The 26,898-nt window shown below is 52.2% G+C and overlaps 3 protein-coding genes across 3 annotated transcripts; 2 read left to right on the forward strand and 1 right to left on the reverse strand.

Annotated features, from left to right (window-relative positions):
• Positions 1-1,310: 1,310 nt before the first annotated feature.
• Positions 1,311-8,293, forward strand: cip2a (cellular inhibitor of PP2A). Its single transcript, XM_076049065.1, has 21 exons — positions 1,311-1,449; positions 1,972-2,119; positions 2,198-2,310; positions 2,527-2,621; positions 2,757-2,853; positions 3,176-3,298; positions 3,387-3,532; positions 3,606-3,681; positions 3,980-4,210; positions 4,307-4,469; positions 4,700-4,835; positions 4,922-5,021; positions 5,124-5,242; positions 5,355-5,529; positions 5,670-5,744; positions 5,881-5,991; positions 6,079-6,275; positions 6,973-7,086; positions 7,169-7,251; positions 7,338-7,477; positions 7,972-8,293. The coding sequence occupies exons 1-21, from the start codon at positions 1,348-1,350 to the stop codon at positions 8,116-8,118; spliced, it is 2,691 nt and encodes an 896-aa protein (XP_075905180.1). The 5' UTR covers positions 1,311-1,347; the 3' UTR covers positions 8,119-8,293.
• Positions 8,294-8,439: 146 nt separating this feature from the next.
• chrnd (cholinergic receptor, nicotinic, delta (muscle)) lies at positions 8,440-14,338 on the forward strand. Its single transcript, XM_076049071.1, has 12 exons — positions 8,440-8,631; positions 9,242-9,387; positions 9,485-9,529; positions 9,614-9,723; positions 10,245-10,400; positions 10,493-10,602; positions 10,702-10,902; positions 10,998-11,109; positions 12,647-12,761; positions 12,861-13,071; positions 13,853-13,971; positions 14,116-14,338. Exons 1-12 carry the CDS (start codon positions 8,574-8,576, stop codon positions 14,296-14,298), a joined length of 1,566 nt encoding a protein of 521 aa, XP_075905186.1. The 5' UTR covers positions 8,440-8,573; the 3' UTR covers positions 14,299-14,338.
• A 5,538-nt stretch (positions 14,339-19,876) lies between these two features.
• On the reverse strand, positions 19,877-26,072 carry msl2b (MSL complex subunit 2b). The gene is made up of 3 exons (XM_076049037.1): positions 24,434-26,072; positions 21,488-22,800; positions 19,877-20,686 (listed from the first exon to the last, which is right to left on the reverse strand). Exons 1-3 carry the CDS (start codon positions 24,573-24,575, stop codon positions 20,360-20,362), a joined length of 1,782 nt encoding a protein of 593 aa, XP_075905152.1. The 5' UTR covers positions 24,576-26,072; the 3' UTR covers positions 19,877-20,359.
• Positions 26,073-26,898: the final 826 nt, after the last annotated feature.

Here is a 26,898-nt window from a genome sequence, read left to right on the forward strand (position 1 = left end):
ATCCTGAGTCAGGTTGATTTTAACCTGCTTGTGAATATTTGTATGGATTTCTTAGTGCCGCTGCTCGGCAAGTTGTTTCCTTTATTCTTCATTTCATGGATAGCCCGTTGAGATGTCCAATCTCAACAATAATTTATTGGAATTTCATTCATTCATCTTATGTCCCCGCTTATTCCTATTCAGGGTCCTCAGGGGTCTGCTGGAGCCTCTCCCAGCTGTCATAGGGCGAGGGCAGGGTGACACCCTGGACAAGTGGCCAGTTCATCGCAGGGTCACATAGAAACAAACAACCATTCACACCTCACATGCATGTTTTTGGAGTGTGGGAGGAAGCCAGAGAACCCGGAGAGAACCCACACAGACACAGGGAGAACATGCAAACTCCACACAGAAAGGTCCCAGGCCCGGGCCCTGGAATCAAACCCACGACCTTCTTGCCGTGAGGCGGCAGCACTAACCACTGCGCCACCGTGTCGCCCTTATTATTTATTTATTTATTTATTTATCTATTTATATCCAGCAGGGAGGGATGATTCATCTCACCAGTATCAGACCATTATGGAAACACAAATAAATGTATATTTTGCTTTTTTTTTAGAATTAACAGCACATCATCATCCTTGTCCCACATGAAGGACAACATTTAGCATTAGCACTGGAGTTAGCTGTTCACATTACCATTCCACCCATCACTTTTGTTTCATTCTGAAGTCAGTTTAATGTTATTTGGATTGAATTTGCTCTCCGGTCGATGTCCAACTTCCGTCGGAGCGGCAGGAGGGCTTGGCCCCGCCCCGCCGGTCACGTGTGATCAGAGGTGGCTTGGCCCAGTCCTTGTTCAAGGTGGACCGTCACCTTCATTTCGACCTGTGTGCTCCCAAATCTCCTTAAGGTCGACACTCACATCCATTTATTTGGGTCTAACAATCAAGTGATACATTTACAAAACACAGACGTTATTCACAAGCGGTTAAAACGCGGAATCGAGGTAGATTTAACCGGACCCCCTCCCCCTCTGATCGAGATGGTTCGGTCCGCTGACTTTCGAAGCGGAGAGCGGGAGGAAGTCGCCTTGTGTTGTTGTTGTTGTCCATCTGTGGAGGAAAAAGGCAGGTAGTGCTCAAAACCACACAGTCACCCCGTCACAGTCGACCCAATCATCATCTAACGAGTCCAGTTTAACAATCCGGTGGTTTTGTGTTCATCTCATTTCACTCTGTCGCCTTCGTGGAGAAGCAGTGGGCGCCGGCTAGCCGCTGTTAGCATACTAGCCGCGGCGTTGACACCGGCTGCGGCTGTGTGACGTCACAGCGGCTCCACTCACCTAGATTTCTTTTTCTATGTAGGATGGACGTGACGACGAGTCTGAAGTCGCTGCTGCTGGCGGTGCGCCAGTACCGGGACAGCAGGACGGCGCAGAACGCGGCGCAGCTGAAGAAGCAGGTGGAGGTGAGATGGATGTTCTGTCTGCTGGGGCCACGGCTGTCTGCTGGGGATGCCCTTTGTGACGTCACAAAGGGCACGAAATGTTTGATTGAAAGTGGGTCAAGCCCGACCTCATCTTGTCATTGTAAATAAATGAGTTAAATGGAACCCACGTCTGAAATTGACCAATTTATGAGCGATGTAGTGGTGCTGGTATGAAGGACGGACATTGAAGACACCTGAGCGTCAAAGGTAAAGAGCTGCTACGTGAATGAAAACCGTGGAACGACAACATCCATTCACCTAATAAATAATAATAAATACATAGTATACACCTATATAACTCAACTGTAGCTATAAAGTGCAGGTGTGAAATGATGACATAAGTATGTATCGAATATAACAGGCTAAAAAATATACGGATGGGATTTTCCTGAGTTCAGTAATATACAGTGATTTTGGATGTTTGCATTGTGTACATTAGTGCAGGGAAGTTATTGATGTGGGTAATCAGTACACTATGTGACTGGTTGTGTGTTTTTGCAGGAGGTGTCGTCCCTCAGGTGTGACCAGCTGCTGTCCTCCACCCAGCTCCTGCCTGCTGACTGTGTGTCAGGGCTGGTGGAGCTGGTGGGGAGCCCCAACACTGACCCCACCCTCTTGACTGCCATCATCGCCCTGCTGGCTCAGCTGGGTACTGCACCCTGTCCATATCGTCGTCATCCCCCCGTTTCTTACGCAGGTCGTTGACCCACCTGCTTCTCCTCCTCAGCCTCCAGTGACGACTCCCGGGAGATCCTGCACAGCAGCTACAACCTGACCGCCGCCGTGGCCTCCGTCATCCACTGCCACAGCGCCACCCCAGGAGAGCCCCTGGTACTGCAGGTACGTCGCTCGCCCCTCTGGTTCTGATTGTCTTGAGGTGACGTCTGGTGCTCCTCATGTGAGTGTCAGCCTGTGTTGCATACAGATCAGAAGACAACTGAGTGTACGAGGCTGTAGCCTCCTGAAAACCCAGGGTCACGCGGTGCAGACAAGAAGACAAGACATGACACATATCAGCTGTTATTTTCCATGACTCTGTGTCCCTGTGTGTCTCAGTGTTTGCAGGTGCTGCAGAAGCTGACCTACAACACTCGGATGTTCCACACGTCCAACCACATCCGCCAGCTGTTGGCCTTCCTGGTGGCCAGCGTGTAAGAGTCTGCACTCCTCCTGCTCCTCCTCCTCCTCCTCCTGCTCCTCCTCCTCCTCCTCCTCCTCCTTCTCCTTCTCCCTGACTGTGTGTGAGTGGGCCTGTCTCACTGAGGAGTCTCTGTGTCTCTCCGCAGCCAGTCGCACAATGATGACATCATCATGCCGTGCCTGGGCCTCCTGGCCAACCTGTGTCGTGACAACCACTCGGTGCAGAGCTACATCAAGTCTCTGGTGAGTTCACCAGGCAGGAAGCCTGAGACTGACTGGCTGACTTGTACATCTTATATAGGTTGAACCGTTTACAGAAGTGGCGCTAGAGGGGTATCTGCATCGTCTGGCCCCCCCCAGACACCCGTGGACAGGTTAACAGAACAAAGTACTTTCGTTGCCCATTGTTGTTCCAGATATGAAAAACGCTACTTGACAAGATATGAAAAAACACTCCAAAACATGTGCAGAGAAGTCACGAGGCAGGCTTAAGGCCTTTAGGTACAATTTTCCATTACACTGATTGACTGAATGGCTGGCTGACGGACTGATTGTTCCCCCTCAGGACTCAGTGAAGCCCTTCTACCGGACGCTGATCACCTTCCTGGCTCACAACAGCCTGACGGTGGTGGTCTTCGCCCTGTCCATCCTGGCCAGCCTCACTCTCAAGGAGAAGGTTGGGGAGAAGGTGAAGGAGCTTCTTCTCCTCAGTTTGCACTCTAACAGATGCCTGCTGCTTTATTTCTAACACCTCCTCCCTCTGGGTTTCTCCTCAGCTCTTTGATGCCAAGAACATCCACCAGACCTTCCAGCTGGTCTTCAACATCATAGTGAATGGCGACGGCACCCTGACCAGGAAATACTCAGTCGACCTCCTGGTGGACCTGCTGAAGAACCCCAAAATAGCAGATTACCTCACCAGGTACACGCACACACCACACACACACGGTGTGTGCCATGTGTGTTCTCTCCTGACCTCCTGACCTCTGCTGCAGGTACGAGTATTTCTCAGCCTGTGTGTCTCAGGTGTTGGGGCTGCTGCAGTCCAAGGACCCCGACTCGGCCGCCAAGGTGAGTCATGAGGAGACCAGTCTTGTTGTTTCAGTAGGTGAGTCGTTCTAACTCAGACATGGGCAAACTACGGCCCGGGGGCCATATGCGGCCCGTAAAGCTTTTTAATGGGCCGCATATGATAAAAATATCAATTGATATTAAAGCAACATGTTTTCTCCATATCCCATGATAGATTATTTCCTCCATTCATCTGCTGCTGCTCCGCTACCCCCCCTCTGGCACGCTGTAGAACCCATCATGGCCCTACTAGTTCAACAGTTTAACCCAACCCTGAACTAACTGGTGTGTGCTGCAGGTGCTGGAGCTGCTGCTGGCCATGTGTGGCGTCCCAGGGCTCCGCCCACTGCTCTGCCAGGTGCTCTTCAGGCCGGCGCTACCGCCCGCGTTGAAACTCCGACGGGCGGGCCGGCGGGACGGGGCGGGGCCAGAGAGCGGGCTGGCCCTGGTGCAGTGGCTGAGCTCACCAGTGGAGGGCGCCGAGCGCGGCTCGCTGCAGGTGCTGCAGCTGCTGGCGGAGCTGCTGCAGGTGGGTGACGGTGGGCAGCGTCTGGCGGTGCGGGGTGGAGTGAGAGCGACTGCGATGATGCTGAGGCCTCGCTGTGTGTCTCCTCCTGCGCTCCAGGAGTCGCTTGCGGCGGACGGCGGTGCCGACGGCGTGCTGAGCTTCGTGGAGGTGCTGCTGCCCAAGGTCCTGGAGCTGCTGGAGGCCGTCGACCCGGCGGAGGGAGACGTCCGGCTGAAGAGACGCTGCAGCCGCATCACGCACACAGCCAGCCTGCTGCTCGATATCCTTCCACCAGTTCAAACAAGTTCTCTTCATCGTCCTATTGATGATGGCGGTGATGGTGATGGTGATGATGGCGATGATGGTGGTGGTGGTGGTGGTGGTGGTGGTGATTTTTGTATTTAGTCGCATCGTCTGTTGGTTGGTGAAGATCTGATGCTGTTTGGGGGTCCGAGGTGTTGGATGATAGTTGGGACCCCCTGTCCTACTTGACCTTGACTCGTCCTCCACTGCTGTGTGCTGACGACTCGGCCAGGTCCCTGCTGTCCCGTCAGCTGACGGCTCAGCGCTGCCTCTCGTTGGTCCAGTCCCTCCTGTCCTGTTGCCACAGCGACGGCCCCCGCAGCGGCTCTGACGGCGACCTCGGGTGAGTTGATTCTTTGAGATGATTCTTTGAGATGATTCATTCATTCATGAGAGTCGTTCTCACACTGAGATGCTGCTGCTCCTCAGTCAGGTGCTGGCTGAAGCTCTGCTCAAGAGTCTGGAGCTGATGAGCAAACTGAGGCCGCAGGTCAAGGACATGGAGACCAGCTTCTACAGGGTTCTGCAGGTACACACACACACACACACACACACACACACACACACACACACACACACACACACACACACCTCTCTCTCTCTCTCTCTCTGACTGACTGCTCTGATCCAGGACCAGCGAATCGTGACGCCGCTCTCCCTCGCCCTGACCTCCCACCACAGGGAGCGCGTGCAGACTGGACTCTCCCTGCTGTTTGAGGCCACGCCCCTCCCAGACTTCCCCTCGCTGGTGTGAGTTGTTGTTGTGTTTTGTTTTTGTTATTTGGCAACATCCTGGTACTTTTGGAGAGGCTGCAGCTCCATCACAACCAGATGAGCATTTCTCTCCTCCTCCTCCTCCCAGTCTGGGGGAGAGCATGGCCGCCCACAACGCCTACCGCCAGAGGGAGGCGGAGCTGTCTGTCAAACGTCTTGCTGTGCAGGAAGTCCCGCCCCCCAGCCTCCTGGACTCCTCCAGCGGTGTTTCCAGCTGCCACAGCGTCCACAGTCTGGCTGAGAAGATCCAGGGTGGCCTGGAGGTGTGTGTGTGTGTGTGTGTGTGTGTGTGTGTGTGTGTGTGTGTGTGTGTGTGTGTGTGTGTGTGTGTGTGTGTGTGTGTGTGTGTGTGTGTGTGTGTGTGTGTGTTACTGGCTCACCATGCTGTGCTGTTGCTGTGCAGCTGCAGGAGTGTGTGAAGGACCCGCGCATGTCGGACGTCATTGACATCTACGAGCAGAAACTGTCCGCGTTCGCCGTGAGTTCACACACCTGAGTGTGTGTTTGTGTGTGTGCGTGAGAGTGTGTTTGCGTGTGCACGTGTGAGTGTTCATGTGCACGTCGGAACACCTGTTTTATGTGCATAAGTGCACTCCACCCCCTGTGTGTGTCAGTGCAAGGAGAGCGGGCTGCAGGACCTGCTGGAGGCCAAGGCTCTGGCTCTGTCCCAGTCGGACCGACTCCTGGCCCAGTACCGAGTCCAGCGGGCCCAGGCCGAGGCCGAGGTACCACAGACACCAGCAGCACCGACCAGCAGCTCCAATCCTGCTGTTTCTACCTGCATCCTCTCTCTCTCTCTCTCTCTGTTCCAGGCGTCGAAACTGGGCGCCCTGCTGAAGGAGGCAGAGCGGCACTGCGAGCAGCAGGGGGCGGAGCTGAGCGCCCAGGTGCTGGAGGTGCAGCGCTCCAGGGCCGACTTGGAGGAGCTGCTGCAGCACAACGGCAGGCTGCAGCAGGACTCTGAGGAGCACCAGGTGCTGCGGGGAGCCTACAACGCCTTGCTCAGCAGGTCAGAGGGCGGAGTCACGGGCAGCAGCAGCAGCAACCTGCCACTGCAATACACACATCATCCAACTGTTCCTCTGGTTTTTGAGTGCAATACGTTTTTTCATTTTCAGTGCAACCATTCCATTCCTTGAGCAACATTTCTTTTCTTATGAGTACTGCAATATATTCAGGTGTTGTGTAGTGTATATAGATTAGTCCAGTTTTACCTTTTGGTATGCACAGTGTTTATTAAAGATTCTTCTGGTGAATTCATGCAACCAAAAATTCACCAGCAACCAAAAACATGATGAAATGACACGTTTTAGCCTAATAATGACAATGTATTTCGTTTATTTATACTTCTTAATGTCAAACCTGGGCCTGTTGAGATGCTTAAAAAGCTAATGTCCTGGGAGGAAAACAGGCTCGCACAGTCCCTCCACAATGGAATGTTATTATTTTTTTAATTAAAATAACATTTTTTTTTTTTTTTTCTTGGGGGGAATTTGATCAATTTTTCTTGGCACACCTGGCAGGATCTCAGTGGACACTGGAGGTTGAAAAAACACTCATGAATAGGATGTATTGTTTGTTTATTCATTCTTGTTCTGCTGCAACATTACAATTCCAATCTAATCTAATCGGAGCGACTGCGACCACTGGCTGGTCCTACAGCAGGACAGAAAGCACTGTGGTGACTGTTGATGCTCCGCGTGCAGGTCCAGTGAGAGCGAGCGGCAGCTGAAGGAGCTGCAGGCGGCTCACGCTTCGCTCGGCAAGCACAACGACTCCCTCCGCAGGGACCACCAGGCGCTGCAGCTGCAGAACGACAAGTAAGTCCGCCTCGCTCGCACTTCAGCCCTGCCGCCTTTACACACTCAGTCACTCAACGGCGCCCCCTGTTGTCTCTGCCAGGACGGCGGCGGCGCTGCAGGAGCGGGAGGAGGAGGCGGGCTCGCTGCGCTCGGAGCTGCGGCAGCGGAGCAGCGACCTCACAGGTTAGCGGGGGCACCTCGAAACAGTCACATGGGAAGGGGTGTGGCTCATTCATGGAAGCTCAGACTAAGGCTCCGCCCCCGCCCAGGTGTGCGCGCCCAGCTGCGGGCCGAGGAGGAGAAGGCGGCGGCCAGGGAGCAGGAGCAGAGGGAGCTGGAGGAGTCGCTGGACGTGGTGAGGACGGAGCTGAGCAGGACGGAGCAGGCCAGGAAGGACGCCAGCATCAAGGTGCGTTCACCTGCTCCTCACCGCAGGCTCCACTTCCTGCTTTTAACCAAGTGTTCATTAGCATTCATATGTATTTCCATCACATTTGTCTTAGTTAGTTAGTCAAGGAATGAATAAACTGAACAGTCAAACCGAGAACAACTTCAAGGTCCAGTGTGTAATATTTGGAGATGGTGCAGCGACATCTAGTGGTGACTTTTTAGATTGCAGCTCACCCCCTCGAGCTTGCCAGGGAGCTTCGGTGGCCTGCGCACTCAAACCTGGATACGTCTTAGTTTCACGATATTAGTGTTTGTATTTTCATTTTATACTGTGACCTAATCCCTCTTTATACTGTGGCTTAGAGCATCGCATGCCTTTTATGACGCTAGCGCTTTACGCCCTTCCTCGCACACATTTTCCCCGCATGTCCTGTACCTTCGATGATGACATTCCTCCCTAACTCCCCCCCCCCCTCCCCCGGCCATGCGCTCCACCACCTCTGTGTGTGCCAGGCGTCGTCCCTGGAGCTGCAGAAGGTCCAGCTGGAGGCCAAGCTGAAGCAGAAGGAGGACGAGCTCAACAAGCACTCGGCCATGATCTCCATGATCCACAGCCTGAGCAGCGGCAAGACCAAGTGTGACGTCAACCTGTCGCTATGAGCACCGGTGTCGCCCACCCCCTGGCCCCCTCCCCTTTTTATTATTCGACTACCTGAATTTTTAAAATAACAATAACAATAATAATAATAATAATGATCATGTAATAATCACCATGAAATCTGTCTTTTATCTGTTTTTATCTGTAGTGAAATAAATCATGTGTGCACAAAGGAAACTCGTGTGTGTGTGTGTGTGTGTGTGTGTGTGTGTGTGTGTCGACTCACGGCAGCAGTGTGTGTGTGTGTGTGGACCTGCTGGAGTTGATTAAAGTTCATCACTGAGTCTCCTGCTCCTCCCCCTCCGCTCCTCACTGGTGGAGGTGACAGCAGCTGCTCCGGCTTCCTGTTGGCTATTTTCTCCCACCATGTTGTTTCTCCAGCTGCCTGCTGTCACTCACCCTCTCACCCTGGGCGGCTCCAGGCTGAAGGTTGAAGGACTCGGTGCTTCAGTGCGTCATGGAGCTCCAGCGCGGCGCTGCGGCCGTCGCCGTGCTGCTGGTCCTGCTCTCCTCCGGTGAGTCCCGCCCTGCTGCTGATCCACGGAGACATTGATTATTGATTAGAAGTGACTTCTGCTGCCAGCTGCTGTGAGAGGTCCCAGAGTTGTGCTGGTGCCGGGGTGGAGACGTTTGTCTTGTGTGGTGTCAGTGTTTTGTCAAACGAATGCTATGAGTCGCTTCGGGAAACGACTGCGCTGATTCCACCCTCAGCGCTGCTTGTTGTGACTCTGCATTCTGTCTCCAGATCTAGCACACATCATGAGGCAGGACAGTGATTGATCAGATGATATGTCAACAGGAACAGGGTTTTTATTTTGCTATGTCGCCTTCATTCACTTTCAAATTGGGACTCAAAAACATAAAAACAGAAACAAAAGCACGTCCGGCTGGTGATCTGGGAGTGTGTGTGTTGCTGGGGGGGGGGCAGCTGTGAGACCACCTGAAACATGAGCGGCAAGAATGTAACACACACACCCTGTTTGTTCTCTGTGTGTCACTGGAATCTGATCATGTGATGTGAACGCTGACTGGAACTGCTCACGTTCATAGAAAGGCAGAGACCCTTCCTCACCTGGGAGCCTCTGTGTGGCTAAACTGGTGTCCCTGTGTGTGTGTGTGTGTCAGAGTGCTGCTGCAGGAACGAGGAGGAGCGGCTGATCAACTACCTGCTGAAGGAGCGAGGCTACAACAAGGAGCTGAGGCCTGTGGAGAGGCAGCAGGACGCTGTGGACGTCTACCTGGCGCTCACCCTCTCCAACCTCATCTCCCTGGTGTGTGTGTGTGTGTGTGTGTGTGTGTGTGTGTGTGTGTGTGTGTGTGTAAAAAAAAAAAAATGCTCATGGCAGATTTTTCTTCTTCCTCCTGCAGAAAGAGGTTGACGAAACGCTGCTGACCAACGTCTGGATTGATCACGTGAGCCAACAGCTGCAGCTACAGTCAGACTGCAGCCCCTCCCTCTGCTCTGACACTGTGTGTATGTGTGTGTGTGTGTGGCAGACATGGACCGACTACCGCCTGTCGTGGAACGAGACAGAGTTTGACGGCATCAGCATGCTGCGCCTGCCGTCCAACATGGTGTGGCTACCGGAGATCGTGCTGGAGAACAAGTGAGGGCTTCCTGCCTGTCAGCACCACCAATCAGTCGTCCAGCAGGAGGCGCTGACGTGGCTGCGGGGCCTCGGAGCCTCTTGCTGCAGTGAAAAAGTCGAGCTGAAACAGGATTTTCCTTCATTGGCGAAGTCAAAGTTGTCAGTTAATTATTTGTTAGTTTGCTTTTTCATGTTTATTCAGTCTGACTTGCTCTGGAGCAGACCAGTGGTTGTCAATCTGACAAATCAACAAGCGCCGCTCAGCCGAGGTCATCAGGTCGACCTGGATCCACCTGCTGACTGCAACTGGGGCAGGAGGCCACTGTGTGCTACTGTAACCAGCCACTAGGGGGCAGTGAGGCTGACTGGGCTCCACCAGCTCAATCCCAGCCTCTCAGATCTTTGCTCCAGGATGGTTCCTCTGTTGAGAAGTCCAGGCAGAGCTTCTGCTCTTCCTGTTTGATCCAGACGGGTTCAGGAGCAGCCCACCTGAGACGTGTGTGTGTGTGTGTGTGTGTGTGTGTGTGTCGTCCCTGCAGCAACGACGCCCAGTTCCAGGTGGCCTACTACAGCAACGTGCTGGTGGACTCCAGCGGCCTCTGCTATTGGCTGCCACCGGCCATCTTCCGCTCCTCCTGCGCCATCAGTGTGCAGTACTTCCCCTTCGACTGGCAGAACTGCACACTCAAGTTCACGTGAGTGTGCCCCCCCCCACCCCCCGAGCCCTTGATTTTCCTGACCTCTCTTTACAAAGCCTCCAGACTGCATTACCCACGTTGCCTTGCAGCTCCCTGACGTACAACGCCAAGGAGATCCGGCTGCTGCTGAAGGAGGAGGCCGACGACACCAGCAAGTGGACGGTGGAGTGGATCATCATCGACCCGGCCAGCTTCACAGGTGGGCGCGCACACACACGCATGTGCACACGCACGCACGCACGCACACCCCTTGCCTGTTGTGTTGACGGCCGGCCGCTTGTGCGACTGTGCTTGGCAGAGAACGGCGAGTGGGAGATTGTGCACCGGCCGGCCAAGAGGAACACCTACAGGCACATCCCCCCCGAGAGCAACAAGCACCAGGACATCACCTTCTACCTGGTCATCAAGCGCAAGCCGCTCTTCTACATCGTCAACATCATCATCCCCTGCGTGCTCATCTCCTTCCTGGCCTCGCTGGTCTACTACCTGCCTGCCGACAGTCAGTGCACTCAACAACCACCTCCACCAGCACAGGACGAGGCCTGCTGCTCACTCTGTCTGTGTGTCTGTCTGTCTGTGTGTCTGTGTGTGTAGGTGGTGAGAAGATGACCCTGTCCATCTCCGTGCTGCTGGCTCAGTCTGTCTTCCTGCTGCTGATCTCTCAGAGGCTGCCGGAGACGTCCATGTCTGTGCCCCTGATCGTCAAGTAAGACGCGCGCGCGCGTGCGTGCGTGCATTAACGTGGTTTGAACAGCTGCTAGAATCTAGAGACGAAACCCAACAATGAAATACTCACCCGGAGGTGCATCAGGCGGCACATGCCGAAAGAGCGACGACGCACTACACGCCAACCCGAAGTAAAAAAAACAAACAAACCATACGATCTAAAAACGAGTACTCAAAAACAATTAAAAAGAACCGCGGCAGTGGCAACTCGTACCTGAGGCAGCGGAAATGACGTGACAGGGCGTCAAAGTGTAGTCAATCCCAATACCAACTCTTTATAGTACGGCCACCCTCCCAATCATTGGCTAACGAGCCAGAGCCAGGCAATCAGTTTTTAGGGCGTGCCTATGATGCCACATGAGGATCAGGTGTGTCCGGCCGGGACGGTACTTAAGGAACAGGTGTGTTCGGCGGGGGGGGAAGAAAAAAATGAAGGAAAAAGGGAAAACGAGTGAGACGGACGGCGCGGAGGAGAACGCGACCTGCAGGGAGTGTCCAACCCGGGCTCGCGCCCAAAACTGGAGGATCGTTTGCAGCCTGCTCGAGTTGTCCTGGGCAGGACGGAGACACCTGGCAGCTAGCGCGGCAGCTAGCGGCGCCACGCGCTGCGGCAGTCAGCCATCCGCACACTGTGGGAGTGGAGGAAGTGCAGCAGGCGGCGGGCGAGCGCCCCGCACATCGTCGCTCTCGAGTCATCCTGGCCGGCCGGTCTCCCCAACTCCTCCACTCTGTCCGTTGGTCCCAACTGTGGTGGACCCCGTTGCTCTGGACCAAGGTACCGCTTTTCTGGTTTTTCCATTGCCCAGTGGCGGGTGAAACAGCCACGCGCTCCGGCTGCGGCGCACCCGAGCTGCGTTCCGGCTGACGAAAGGACCCGTTTTTATTTTAGCGTGTGGTTATAAAAAAGTGCCGGCTTAGTTGGTGTGTGGGCCCACAAGTGTGTGTTTTGTTTTTTTTGAGTTGTTGAAGTGTTTTGGTTTGACTATAGCGTTGACCCTGATGGGAAAGGGGGCGTCTTGATTGAAAGACTGGAATAGCGAACGTTCCTGGTTTAGTTTTATTCCTTGGTTTATTATCATTAAGTAAATAGTTGAGTTTTATTTATGAAATCAGTTGTGCTGTGTGCTTTATTCTTGTAATTGTAGTGACCAGTGTGTTTCAGATGTGTGCTTAACGAGGTTCAAATAGAGAATTGGGTTCTGTACATTCTGATTTATTATAATTTATAAGTGAAATATAATTAAATATTTAAATATAAATTAATATTTATAGAATTATTTAACTATAAATAAGTAAATAGTTAAAACCATTTTATTAAAGAGATCCAAAACATAACAAACCCAAAAGCCCGCCCTCATTGGTTTACTATATTGAGGGGAACTGACCGTAGTACGGTGGCCGACAAGGGCCAATGCAACTGCTCAAAGCCCTGTAGTTGGCGAAAAGCTGCAGCACACATACAGGATGTTGTGTTATGGAGTTGAGAACGTGTGTGTGTCTCTCTCTCTCTCTCTCAGGTACTTGATGTTCATCATGGTGCTGGTGACGGTGGTGGTGTTGAACTGCGTGGTCGTCCTCAACCTTCACTTCAGGACGCCGAGCACGCACGTCATGTCCGAGTGGACCAAGAAGGTACACACACACACACACACACACACACACACACACACACACACACACACACACACACACACGTGCTGGTCCGTCAACTGGTGTTGTGTTCCACCGCAGTTCTTCCTGGAGCAGCTGCCCCGCATCCTGCGGATGTCTCGCCCCGATGAGGAGGAGCCTCCGTGGGAGGGGGCGCTGCCCCGCCGCTCCAGCTCGGTGGGCTACATCGCCTCGGCGGAGGAATACTACAGCGTCAAGTCCCGCAGCGAGCTCATGTTCGAGCGGCAGTCTGAGAGACACGGCCTGGTCCGGAGACCCACGCACGCTGCCAGTAGGTCCCAGCGGCCCGCTAGCCCGCCTCTCCGGCACCGGCCCGCTCACTCACTCGTGATGCTTATTCACTCAATGTTTTGCTTTTTCAAAAAATATTTTGTGAAACTTCCAATATATAGACCTTAAGGAAGTACGAAAGATGATTTTGGGCCAGAAAAAGAGAAAAATATATTTTTTGAGTTTTAAGTTGAAACTTTGTGAATAAAGTAAACAGGAAGCGGGAGTGCGCCACAAGGCTTGTATGCAGCGCCTTCGACTTTAATCAGGAAATTCTGACTTCAATCTCTTTATTATTTAAACTTTATTATTGAAATTTCAATTTTATACACAAAATTTCAACTTTATTCTCAGAATGGAAACTTGAAAAAAAAAAATTCTTCACAATGTTTTTCTCTTCTTGTGGCCCTAATTCTCTCTGTATGGAAGCGCATTGCTGCCACACTGGAAAGAAAAGAGGGTTCAGTGTCACATTATAAACTTTAACTATTAGTCAACGTTTTCACGTGATACATTTTTTCCATGTAATTTGGTGAGACTATCATGATATTCTGTGACTGTTTCACGTTTTAATGTGATACTGAGCCCTGTTGTCTTTCTAGAGTGGGAGCAATGGGCTTCCGTAAAACAAGTGCAGACAGTTTATGTATGTCGGAACACCAACATGACGCATTTCAAGGCTTGGCAGTAAAAAAAAAGGCCTCCTAGTGTCAACAATAAAATCCTCGATAATCCTCTTGCTTTTTGCCAATGTTGCTCTTCGTTGTGCGTGTGTCCCTCAGCTGTGAAGCCACAGGAGGATGGTGGCGTGAGCGACCAGCTGTACGCGGAGATCAAGCCGGCGGTGGATGGAGCCAACTACATCATCAAGCACATGCACAACAAGAACAACTACAATGAGGTGAGGGTGGGTGTGGCCCTGGCGCCCACACTGATAATGACTGCGCTCTTCCAAACACACACAAGAGGAAAATCACTGGCTGCTACTTGACCTCTCTCCCTCTCTGCCTCTCCCTCTGCCCCTCTTCCTCTCTGCCCTGTGCAGGAGAAGGACAACTGGAGTGGGATTGCTCGCACAGTGGACCGACTTTGTCTGTTCCTGGTGACCCCGGTGATGACGCTGGGCACCATCATCATCTTCCTCACTGGTATCTGCAACTACCCACCTCACCTGCCCTTCAAGGGAGACCCACACGACTACCGGGAGGAGAACCCACGGCTGCTCTGACACACTCCCACCCGTGTGAGTGTGTTGCTGCCAGACCAGGATTGTGTGCGTTATTGAGCTCCCACTTAAGGCGCCTCCAGCAAAGTGGTCTGGTCAGTGGGACTTCCTGGACACTTGGGGTCCAACTAAGGAATGTATACATTCTCCCCCACTCCTGGCAACAAGAGGATCATTGGAGTTGCTCACATCTGGCCAACAGACATCCCTGGGTTCATGGTGCCTGTTTGATTTCGATCTTCTTTGCAATAAACCAGTTTTTCTACAACCAAGTCGGGGTCAGCAAAGACTCCCTCAAAGCCACCTGAAGAATTCACCACAGTACCTTGTGTGTTGTATTTGCCCTTTTGGATGTAATAAATAAATGTGTGGATGACAGCGCGGTCGCTGCTTGTTGTCTTAATTCAAATAAAGTATCTTTTAAAACAGTTTATTTGGCATTCCCCATTTGATGTTTTAACTGTCCTCAATTATGCTTCAACATTCTGCCTGCAGCACTAGATATATATATAAATAAGATGAGGTGCCCCAGAGCAGGAGTCTGTGGGAGGTGTTGAGTGCTGCTCCTCCAGCAGCATCTCCCTGAGGCCAAGAAAACTCTGCATCCAACAACGGGAGGAGGGAGTTGGACTTCTGTGCTGGGGGTGAGGACACTCACCCAGCAGGCCACAGGAGAGCTGCTCACATCCATCTGAAAAGTCAATGAGTCTGAGGGCTTCGTACCTCACCTGCTTCTCCAACAACGGTGAGGTGAAGCTCCGCCTCCAGCCGCCGCAGCACCAGACTCTTCTCGGGGCCCTGGCCGGAGAGCGAGTGCCTGAGGTTGAAGGGAAGGTGAAAGGCAGGAGACAGTGGAGCTCCTCCCCCACTGACACCTGCAGCAGAGAGCACATCTGAAGAAAGCTGCTACTCATCTCCCCTCCGTGCCTAATGGAGGCGCTCTTCTTGTCTCGGCCGCTGGTCACATGACAGGTGTCGGTGGCGCCCTGGCTCCTGGTCTCACTGTGGAGGAGCTGGACCAGGTGAGGTTGGGGGGTAGGTGAGGGCGCCTCGGTCCAAACCCACCACCACGTCCCGCAGCGGAGCTGCAACAGGAGCGGGAGTTGTATTATTACAGGTCGTCCCCTCTTCCCCCCCCTCACTGCTCTCTCACCTCTGACCACCAGCGTGATGACCCCAGACTCCTCGAAGCGCCGCGCCGTCATGGTCACGCAGAAGTAGAGTCCCTGGTCGCCGGGCGTGGCGTTCCTCAGCAGCAGCGTGGCGTCGCCCTGCAGCAGCACCTCCTGCTCTGAGAACAGCACCGCCCACTCTGCAGACCCACAACACAGCCGGTTACTGTCACTGACTTCATACATTCATCATCAGGAAAACTGAAACTTGTTACATTTTCTGATGGATTTTCTTATAAAAAAGGCTGTGAAAAAACAAAAGCCAAACAAACTTCACCTGTGCAGGCAGCACTGTTTCAAAGGTGAAAGCGGTTTAAAAACCTGAAGTCCATGCATGGGCGCAGAGTTTCTTTGAGCAAATTCTCATTTGCTTGCTGTGGAGGAACCAGTCAGTTGACTTTGGTTCAGTCGTGTTTTTAAATCCGCCAATAAAATCAATAAACATTTGAGATGCCTTTTTAGGTGTCATTAACAAGTCGAAGTGGATTGACTGATTCATGTTTATGTTTGGATTCTAGACATGGAACATCAGAAGAGTGCTCACCTTTTCCTTCGACGGGAGAAAAACGCCAGAGGAGAAACAAGAGAAGAGGAACCATGGAGACAGCGACGAGAAGCAGCAGTTGTTGTCGTCGCGGTGGTGGTTGTTGTTGTTGTTGTTGATGTTGTCGTCATAGTTGCAGTGAGCATCAACGCACTGGATCGCGGCATCCAGCGGGGCTGATCACACCAATAAACACCTTGTCAGAAGACAGAGAGAAAATGGACATTTCCAGCAGCACTCTGATATGAAGCATGCACGTCAGACAAGTCGGACCGGTTTCAAACATTTCACTTTCTAGGAGAGTGAAATCCTCCCCGTGATCCCTGGGAACGAGTCGACTGCCGGCCGAGGTCCAGAGGACCCTGGCTGTTTGTTTCAGGAAAACTTAACACACCCACTCAAGATTCAGCCTGATTGAAACCCCAACAGTTACGACTGCGGTCAAACCAACCGACAGTTCGAAAAAAGCAGTCGAGCCAGCAGGCACTCGCTTTTTGCTTGCTCCGTGTACACCAGGTATTACGGTAGTCATTGTACTCAATGGGGAAACGAGATCGAATCGCTTTTCACTGTACTTGGTTTCAGATGATTATTGGAGAATTCCTAATTGTCACGCCATCATTCCACTTCAGGGTGCTAGGGACCCACCCCAGGAACACCCTCACTGAATTTCACAAATTTCTGATGGAGCGTTTCAGAATAAAGCTCATCCAAAAATGTACATTTTTTTTATGTTTACTATTCTTGATTTCAAATGAAAATATTTGGAGAATTCCTAATTGTCCCTCCAGTATTCCACTTCAGGGTGCTCGTGCACCACCCCAGGAATACCGTCACCGAATTTCAGGAAATTCTGATGTAGCGTTTCAGAATAAAGCTCATCCAAAAATGTATTCCTAATTCCTAATTGTCACTCCAGTACATTTTTGGATGAGCTTTATTCTGAAATACATCAGAATTTCCTGAAATTCGGTGACGGTATTCCTGGGGTGGTGCACGAGCACCCTGAAGTGGAATACTGGACTAGGAATTCTCCAAATATTTTCAATTGAAATCACGAATTATAAACATAAAACGTGCACATTTTTGGATGAGCTTTATTTTGAAATACTACATCAGAAATTGCTGAAATTCAGTGAGGGTGTTCCTGGCGTGGTGCACGAGCACCCTGAAGTGGAATACTGGCGTGACAATTAGGAATTCTCCAATAATCATCTGAAACCAAGTACAGAGACAAGCGATTCGATCTCGTTTCCCCATTGAGTACAATGACTACTACCGTAATACCTGGTGTACACGGAGCAAGCAAAAAGCGAGTGCCTGCTGGCTCGACCGCATTTTTCGAACTGTCAGTTGGCTTGACCGCCGTCAGTTACGACTTGAGGTCCAGCTCGTGTTTATACACTGAGCCTCCAGGGGGCAGCAGAGATGTTTCAGGACTCATTGAATGAAAACTTGCACGGATTCTTCCCTCTGACAGCAGCAACTCAAGCCCATGTCTTCATTTGGGACCATGACCCCCTTTGTGTGAGCGTTGAAGACTCCGCACCAGTATATAAAAGTAAACTGTTCTCTCTTCCACAGCAGGCCAGTCTGTTGCTGTAGCTTTTTACTCTGACGACCCGGAAGAAGGACGCTCTAGATGTCAACAGTTTTGCCAGATCTGGCAAAACAATCTTTTTTTACTCTTCGGAAAAAAAACAAAAACCCAAAACACTTCAACCCCCCCACCAATTTTTCAATGAATAAATGAGAAAATCTATTTCTTACTGCTGCTGCTATTTCAGAATAATATAGTAAACTAAAATATCAACCAGTTAAGACAAGAATAAGTCACAAAACACTTTTGCCTCCAAAGCAATGCTGTCAATCGATCAAAGTGTATTTGTGCAGTTTGGGCTGGAATCCCACCATCCCGTGAAATATGTCAACTGGTTGTGACAGTGGAGCTTCCTTGATCCCTCCCTTGCCGTGTCATCATCTCCTGATGACACAGCAAGTGGCCCCCACTTCTCTAGGACAAAGTTGACCTTTGACCCCCACAGACTTGTATGGCATCAGGGTTAGCGTTAAGGCTGAAATTATGAAATTAGGGTCAGGGTTTCGGGGTTCCTCACCTGCTAGAAGCCTCCAAGTTTAGCATGGGCGCTTCTTGAAGGATCCTGATGACAAAGCAAGTGGCTCCACACCTCTAGGACAAAGTTGACCTTTGACCCCCCTAGACTTGTATGGCAGTAGGGTTAGCGTTAAGGCTGAAATTAGGGTTAGGGTTTTTGGTTTCCTCACGCGCTAGAAGCCCCAAATTTGGCTTCTTGAGGGATCCTGATGACAAAGCAAGTGTGAGGTAACATTGTAAAGCATGGGAGCGAGGGTCAACGGCAAAGCTGTCAACTTTGGAGTCCCCCCCCAAAAAGGCCAAAAATCATTTCCCGTGAAATATGTCAACTGGTTGTGATAGTAGAGCTCCCATGCTTTACAATGATACCTCATATTCCCATGTCTACCATATGAGTTTGGAAATAATCCACCTGAAAAACCGAAAAACACTGTGACGTCAATGGCAAAGCAGGAAACTGAGGCGTCACTCCGGCTTCTTAAAGGTAAGAGTGACTCAGGAAACAGGTGCGTCTCATTCAGCTGATGAGAGTCACCTGCTGCCATTAAGCGGTAACAGCTGAGCAGGGCGGGGGTCGGTGACGAGAAGGTCATTGTAAGCTGCTGAATGCATCTGTCCTCATAAAATGTCAGGCAATTACAGCGAATCTGAATTTTCTTTAAACATACGCACATACTACTACCCCCCCCCCCCAAAAAAAAAACAAAACTTTCATGAAATGTAAATTTCAAATGCCAATAAACATTTAAGCCTGTCTTCTACATACCCCATGATATGTTTTCCTCCTCTGAGGTGGCTCATCATAACACTCCATCCATCTGCTGCGGCGCCTCTTGTCACACTTTAGAACCCAACGTGGCACACTAGTCAAAACGTTTGACTTTAGACCTGATTAGACTCAAGCAAATAGCAAGAAAAAAAGAAAGCATAATAATCACATGACACCTTGTATTTTTTTTTTTCAATTTTCTTTTCATTTTTTGTGGAAATATGTTACAGATTTATTACAGGTATTTAAATGCCCAGAGGAAAAATAAAAACAAATAAAAAAAAAAAGTTTGGAGACGCCAGAAACTAATTTAATTGTATATTATTTTTTTCAGGGTGGTCGGCTGTGTGTGTGTGTGTGTCAGGGCCCACCAGGACACCGTGTTAGGAGACGGCCAATAAATACTGCAAAAATGTCTGTGAACCGCAATGGTGTCTGGAAAAAAAAACAACAACCAAAAAACAGAAACAAAGCCAGAAGAAAACAAAGAGAGCGAGGAGGAGGAGTGGCGAGAGGTCCTCCATGGTGTTTAGCAGCATGTCCAGTTTCCCCGCCGCCTCTTCAACCAACCATTCACACGCCTGCTTGGAAACTAAACGGGAAAACTCTTGAATCCGGAGCCAAAGTTTCCACCTGCTGACCTCTGCAGGTCAAACGGCGGCAGTGCAGGGGGTAAAACGTATGGCAGAAGGAACTGATTGGAAACTGATAGAGAAAAACGACAGAAAGAAAAACTGGGGCCCGAATGCTGACTGCTGTTTCTTCATTTGAGCAGTTTGCAACCAGTTTGTTGTTTCGTTGCCGTGTCGTTGATCTTTCATTCGTCTTTGAGAACATTCTGGTTGACTGTAGCTCCGCCCTCCTCATTCATCATCGCCATTGTTTTTTGTTTTTTTTGTTGGTTTTTTTTTGAAACGTAACTCATCAGAATTAGCCGGAAAGTGTCTTCTTAAAACTGGAAAACACGATACCCGCTACGGGTCTGACCTCCAACACCAGAACTGTTCCTGACACACACACACACACACACACACACACACACACACACACACACACACACACACACACACACACACACACACACACACACACACACACACACACACACACACACACACACACACACACTAGCCCCCACTGAGAAGAAAAGTAAAGCAAGGAGAGAAGTGGAAGGCGTCCCTGGTGCACAGCGACGCTGCAGCTCCTCCTCAGCCGCTCTCTTCTTCCGTCTCTCTGCGTTTGTATGCGAGACCGCAAGCACGCTGCAGTTTCCGGGTGACCCTCCTCCCCCTGCCATCGCTCGTCACTGTAGCTGCCTTGTTCTGGCTCCGCCCCCACACCCCACACCTGCAGGCCTCTGGCCACCCCCAGCTGGATGAGCTGGCGGAGGGAATGTGCATAACTACTGACTTGGGGGGAGGGAGGGGGGGGAAGAAGAGGGGGGAAATGAAAAAAGTCAGACATCAGCAGTCAAATCGCATCTCCAGTGAATCGTCGAAGCCCCTGCTGTCATGTCCTGCTCCCGACAGGAAGGTGGCAGTGACGGGCGCCCCTGTGGCGGCGCTGACGTTCAGGAGGGCGCCGCCTCCGCCGCCGCCACTGCCGCCGCCCCCGGGCGAGCTGGCGGCCGGGCTGCGCAGCGCCGCCGCCGTGATGCTGGTGAGGTTGATGCCCAGCGTGAGGCGGGTCTGCTCCAGGGCCTTCTCAGGCACAGCGAAGGCCTCCAGCTTCTTCTCACCGTTGGCCATGTAGGAGTTCTGGCAGCCGCGGCAGATGCAGTCCAGACACGCCTGGGGGTTGGGGGGGATGGGTGGGGTTACAAAGAACAGAGCTGTGAGCAAAGTTCAAAATTGTGTATTGCTGTGAGTACACAGCCAAAGTCGTTGCCTTCAATATGAATATGGCTTACAAGTCAAAGTGTCACATCCCAAAGAGAGAACAACACTGGGCCAAAAGGCTTTTCCATACGCTGCTCCTTTGGCCTGGATTGACCTTCAAAAAGGACGAGGTCAAGGTCGACGACCCCGCATGAACTTTAATTCTTTTTAAAACGCAGAAAAAACACCTCTCTTAACTTGAAATTCTTGTCAATTTTGGTCTCTACCCATGAGTCCTGACGGTATGTCAGCTAGCTGGTAGCTCAGTCATGGGCAAACTACGGCTCGGGGGCCATGTGCGGCCCGTTAAGCTTTTTTTTTATCCGGCCCACCAGAGTTGAAGAAATGATATTAATAGTAAGTCAATAAAAAGCAGCTGTATTTGAGTAATTGAGTCATTAGCTCAACAGCTAAACACCGTGCAGCTTCAAAGACATTCATGTTGTTGTAACTTTGCTTTTGTTCATTTTAAATTTGACATTGAAGCAACATTCTTTCTACATGTCCCATTGATAGATTGTTTCCTCCTCACCAAAACACTGCCCTCTGTCACATTCTCCAACCAGTTGTGGTCCACCAGTGAAACAGTTTGCCGATCCCCCAGTGTGAGCTTCATGTGTATATATTTATACTGTGATCCAGCCATGCTGCACTATTTGATCTCAGAGTTTTTATTCCCTGGTTGAATATGACGATGTTGACGGTGGTTCTCACCTTGCGGTTGGAGTAGCAGGGACAACGCTGCCCCCTGCAGGTCAACACTGAGGGGTTCTGCGTGGCCCGGCCACACTTGCAGCCCTTCTTCTCCACGGGCTTCTTGTACAGTGGCTTGGAGGGGCTGGCTGGGTGAGTCAGTGGGTGAGAGTGCGGGTGAGGTGGCGGCGGCAGCGTTGGCGGCGGCGGCAGCGCCCGGTCCCGGGCCGGAGCCCGAGGCTTGGGCGCCCCTTGCCGGGCCTTGGCGTAGGCCTTCCTGGGCCCGCCGTGGTGCTCCACTGTCTTCTTCAGCGGCTTGCTGGGGACCAGCACAGTCTTGCCCACCTTGGGGGGGCCGCCGTTAGGGACGGGGGCCAGGTGGGGGAGGGGGGACGCCGCCGCCGCTGGTAACTTGGGCGGCTCCTGCTTGGCGGTGGCGGCGGCCGGGTTGGTGTGGTGGAGGGAGCTGCTGGCGGCAAGGGGGGGCGGCGCCCCCCGCAGGAGGCTGGCGATGGGGAGGGGCTGCAGCTTCTCGCTGTCGCTCTCTGAGCGGGAGCGCTTGCGGTGGCAGAGTGGCGGGACAAGGGGGGGCGCGGCGGTGGCCGGGTGGGGGTGGGGGTGGGGCGGACGGGGGCTACTCTGCGTGGGTTGGGAGGGGGCGAGGCGGGAGGGAGGAGGGGACGGGGGGCAGCAGGGGCCGTTGAGGCTGGGCTGGTGGATGGAGGAGGGGGGGCAGGGGTCCGGCTCCAGGGTCCGGAGCACCTCCTCCACGCTGAGCAGCAGGGCGCCCCCGGTGGCGGTGTGGTGCTTGAGGTCATCTGAGAGGGCGGTGATGTCACAGAGCGCCGCCTCCCTGCCGCCCCCCACCGCCATCTCCTGGGCGAGGCGCTCCTGCTTGGCCACGCCCCCTCCCAGCGGCGGCGGCGGCAGGGGGCCCGAGCCCGTCAGGCCGTTGCAGCCGTGGAGCCCATTGACGGCGCCTGGCTCCGCCCCCTCCGCCTCCTCCTCAGCCGACGGAGGGTCCGGGGGGACGTCCTCTGCGTCGGGCTCGCCCTCGGCCAGCGCCACGCCCTCGCTGAGCACCGCCTGCAGGTCGGGCGAGTCGCCGGCGGCGCTGGCGATGTGCGGCGCCAGCGGCGACTGAGCGATGTAGAGACACAGGCGGCGGTAGCATCGCACCAGCAGCGACAGCTGCCGGTTCTCCTGGAAGCGAGAGTAGTCCTTGCACCAGCTGCACGACGGCTTCAGCTGCATCCGCTGACCCTTGCAGCCACGACACACGTAGTGCTGGCATGACGAGTCGGTGGGGGCGATGGGGTCCTGCAGGAGGTTGCCTGGAGGGGAGGAGGGAGCGGGGGCGCAAGAAGCAGCAGGAGGAGGAGAAGAAGAACAAGAAGAAAAAGAAGGGGGAGGAGGAGGAGAATGTCTTCATTTATCCCAAATTGGGGGACATTTGTAAAGTTACAGCAGCACATAAAGTGCCAGAGAGGATTTAAAAATGGTATGAATTAAAAAGAAATAAAATACATAGAGAAATGATTCACATAACTAAACAAGTGTTTTTTTTTTTTTAAAAAAAAGAGTGTTTTATTGCACCTGAAGTGAAAGGTTGTGGTTTAGAAGTGAAGCACAGCACAGCACAGCAGCTGGAAATGATGCACTCACACACACCATCAAGTTCACATTTCAGCTGCGTCAGCACCTTAGAGGTGCAGAGGCATCGCCTGGGGGTCTCTGTGACTGAAGTGCACCAGCGGCGTCGTAGACGTGTCATAATGTGCTTAATGGGTGGCCCAAGCAGAGCAGAAGGAACCAATGGGAGCCCATCAAGTTCCCATCATCCTCTCCATGTCTTTGAAAAGTCCAGTCGGCCTGGTTTTGATGACCGAGACATCCAAACACTTTGCTTGTGCGTGCGTGCGTGCGTATCTTAAAGAAAGACTACAAATTAAATATCCCTCCTTGTTTCTCCCTCGGCTGTTATTTTGGAGCAGGTGGCGCTGTGCCAGGCCGAGCGACAGGCTGCTCTTTCAGAGCGGCGGGAGGCTCGGGGTGCAGCTGCAGCCGACCAATGAAGCTGCATTCATGAGAGAACTGCCTGCCAGGCCAGCGTGACGGAGGAAGAGGAATCTGTGGTGAATGTGATGTATGGACCACTATCCACCCTGATGGGAGCAGGGAGGTGTGATCAATATGTGGCTGTCATCAAGAAGGACCGCACACTGGCCGTCTGACAGGGAGGGCTACTGTAGAAATTAGACTAGAGTCGTTTTCAGCACCAAGTAAACACTATTTTGCTGCATTATGATTCGTGTTATGTCGCTGTCAATATAAGCGTGTGACGCATTCAGTGGCCCCACGGAAAAGAGGATAAACACACAACGGCGCCACCATGCAGCAAAACGGCGGGTTGTAGCTGTGGACGATACCGACGCGTTCACGGCCTATGGGAAAGTTGCACATTAAAGAGAAAAGAAACCAAGCTTGTTGATAGTTGTCCACGTGATTACACCGGTGCACTGAAGCCCTTTTCAGTTCAGGGTTTTATTTAAAAAAGAAAACAAAAAGAAAGAAAAAAAAGTATCACACAAAAAGTTATCGTTGATTGTATTCTTATTCTTATTATTACCTCGCTTTAAAAATAACCAAAATATTTGTGAACACCCCTGAATGTACTCATCACATGGATGCATGTGATGAGTACTTACAACAGGACATCAACACATCAACCAACCGACCCCTTCACTGCACTACACTTGCTGAATGAGCCCGTTTCCGGGCTGCTCGAAGATTAGCGCTGTCCTACTGCATTTGAAAGCAGCATTCTTTAATGGTTCGTCCCCGCAGCGAGAACAGCTGACAACAGCGCGCGTAACCAGAAACACCAACAAAAAAAACACCATGTTGACTCGCCGCTTGAACGTGCTGGTTGCGTTTACAATACATTGATTGATAAGGCGCACTCACCGCAGACCAGGCAGGACAGGGACTGGCGGAAGAAGGGCAGCAGCTTGCACAGCTCGGCCAGGGCCCGGGGGTCTCTGGGGTCGCACTGCAGCACCGAGCGGCTGGCGGACACGTAGAGGGAGGTGGCATTGACCGGGTTCATCTCCGCTGCCAGGCCCCGGGCCAGGGGGCTCCGTCACGGCTCCGGCCAACTGGGGCAGACCCCGTCAAAACGCACCACCACCAACAACAACAACTACAACAACAACAAGAGAGACAAACCAAACAACCGCCGACTGCACCGGTGATGCACAGTCCCCTCTGCTGTGCGAACGACGGTGATGATGATGATGATGATGATGATGATGATGATGATAATAATGACAATAAAAATAGGTTTGCGCTTCAATCAAAGGAGTCCGGCGGCTTTGAAGAGAGCATCGACGGGCATAAAAGGTTTCAGTTCCCCTTCGATGGATCCGGAACACAGGGCAGCAGTAGTCCGTGCAGGGAGGAATCCAGGCTGCACATCCCCGCTCACATCCAGCCCATCGCCCCGGTCCCGCCGCCGCTGCCGCTGGGTGCTGCTGCTCACATTCAGCGAGCGGCACCAGCCGTGCAGAGAAATAACAGCAGCTTCATCCGAGTGGGCTCGCTGTGTTTTCATGCGATCCGTGTGCAGCGGTGGACTCGAGCATGGTCTGCTGCGGAGGAGCTCCGGTCCTTCGGCCGTGGCCCTGTCACCCCCTCACCGTCGCCCGCAGCGGGTGAGACTCCTAGCAGCAGAGGCAGCAGGAGGAGGAGCAGCAGCAGCAGCAGCAGCAGCAGCGACTGGCGGACTCAAATGCCCTGAATGAAGCGACGCTCCCACCGGATAGATCCATAGTCCACATGCGGGCCCCCCAGGCGGCCTCACGTCCATACCCGGGCGGGTAGAACGTGGTGCATTCAGGCTCCGGTGCCGGTGCAGCCCCCCCCCGGCCTTCAGGAAGTGGTGCTCGCAGCAGGTCCTTGTTATTGTTTGCGGAGATTCGAGGCGGCAAGAAAACAAACCAGGCCGCCGCGACTCCTCCAGCTCCTACCTCCTCTAGCAGCAACAGGAGCCCTCCGCCGTGCCTCGGCCTGGAGGCGGGTTTCGAGACGGTGCGGCTCGGACGGATAAATTACAAAGAAAAAGCAAGCGGCGGCGCCTCCGTCGCTGTCAATAAAAAATAAAGCTGCTGAAGCCTCGGGCTCGAGTGACAGCGCTAGCCGCCTGAGCCGCGCCGGGAAGCCGGCTACAACAGCAGGCCGCGGTGCTCCAGTGGCGGTGAGAGGGGACGCTTTCCTCCCACCTCGGCGGGACGACGGTGGCCAAACCCGGGGTGGAAACAGCCAAATGTTTTTCGGCAGCTGCTGGAAGACGCCGGGGAGCCGCCAGACAGGAGCGGAAGTGAATTAAATCTCCTTTCGGTGCACCTTGCTATCGTTGCTAGCCGCGCACTATTCCTCACACACCTCCCGTCGCTTTCCCACGTACACAACCAAGAGGGCGCTGTTGGCCCAGATATCGCGAGATTACGCGTGACGCGCTTGTTTCGGTGGTTTTTTTTTCTCTCTCTTTTTTTAAATACTCTCCCAACCTCCCCGGCAAAAAAAATACATAAATAACATAAATAAAATAAAATAAAAATAGATTTTCACATCCAAAAAGTGTCACTTTACTTTGAATAGGGACTTAAAGAACTTTAATTGAAGAAAACACCACTTGAGATTTGCAGACAAGTCGAAAGGAACACAGAAGACAAAATAATACACAAATAGCAGGCATACTAGGACAGGAGTACAATAGTAAGAATTTTTTGTTATGGTAGATTTCTTTTGTGGATTTGGTTGTGGGTTCGATTCCAGGCCTGGGACCTTTCTGTGTGGAGTTTGCATGTTCCCCATGTGTCTGCAGGGTTCTCCAGGTTCTCCAGCTTCCTCCCTCAGTCCAAAAAAACATGCATGTGATGTGAATTGGAAACTCTAAATTCTCCATAGGTGTGTATGTGAATGCAAACAGTTGTTTGTCTGTGCGAGAGCTGGGAGAGGCTCCAGCAGACCCTGAAGCTCAGGTGGAAGCAGGTATTGAAAATGGATGGATGGAATTTCACAGGTAGCCAATACTAAGTATGCAAGAGAAGTGTTTCAGTCAACATGCAGCATTCTCAGGCAGGCAGTGAGACCAACTGCGGAGTCGTGATGGTGATAAGGCGTGATCTCAACCCTCATATCTGCCATCACATTTATTCTTCCGTTAAAAACAACAACAAAAATGAACAAGTGTGATGCAAGCCTACAGATACCATCTGCTACTGGAACCTTCAACTTGCATCTTCCTCTTTTTATCCGACCTCACACTCTTTGACACACTGATCGGACACTGCTGACAAGCAGGGACTTCCCCACAGTGAGTGACACACAAAAAAATTCATTTTGTACACAATTAAATCAACTATGCAGAT

The sequence above is a fragment of the Nelusetta ayraudi genome, unplaced genomic scaffold (assembly GCF_046127955.1).
Source record: "Nelusetta ayraudi isolate G7.1 ecotype Tasmania unplaced genomic scaffold, CSIRO-AGI_Nayr_v1 ptg000110l, whole genome shotgun sequence".
NCBI classification, from domain to species: domain Eukaryota; kingdom Metazoa; phylum Chordata; class Actinopteri; order Tetraodontiformes; family Monacanthidae; genus Nelusetta; species Nelusetta ayraudi.

Coding starts and splice junctions, on each gene's coding strand:
- cip2a (XM_076049065.1), top strand. CDS start 1,348: ATGGACGTGACGACGAGTCTGAAGTCGCTGCTGCTGGCGGTGCGCCAG. Junction 3,533..3,605: donor ATAGCAGATTACCTCACCAG/GTACACGCACAC, acceptor CCTCTGCTGCAG/GTACGAGTATTTCTCAGCCT. Junction 6,276..6,972: donor TACAACGCCTTGCTCAGCAG/GTCAGAGGGCGG, acceptor CTCCGCGTGCAG/GTCCAGTGAGAGCGAGCGGC.
- msl2b (XM_076049037.1), bottom strand. CDS start 24,575: ATGAACCCGGTCAATGCCACCTCCCTCTACGTGTCCGCCAGCCGCTCG. Junction 22,801..24,433: donor CCTGTCCTGCCTGGTCTGCG/GTGAGTGCGCCT, acceptor CCTCCCCTCCAG/GCAACCTCCTGCAGGACCCC. Junction 20,687..21,487: donor CCTGCTACTCCAACCGCAAG/GTGAGAACCACC, acceptor CCCAACCCCCAG/GCGTGTCTGGACTGCATCTG.
- chrnd (XM_076049071.1), top strand. CDS start 8,574: ATGGAGCTCCAGCGCGGCGCTGCGGCCGTCGCCGTGCTGCTGGTCCTG. Junction 8,632..9,241: donor GCTGGTCCTGCTCTCCTCCG/GTGAGTCCCGCC, acceptor TGTGTGTGTCAG/AGTGCTGCTGCAGGAACGAG. Junction 10,603..10,701: donor CGACCCGGCCAGCTTCACAG/GTGGGCGCGCAC, acceptor TGTGCTTGGCAG/AGAACGGCGAGTGGGAGATT.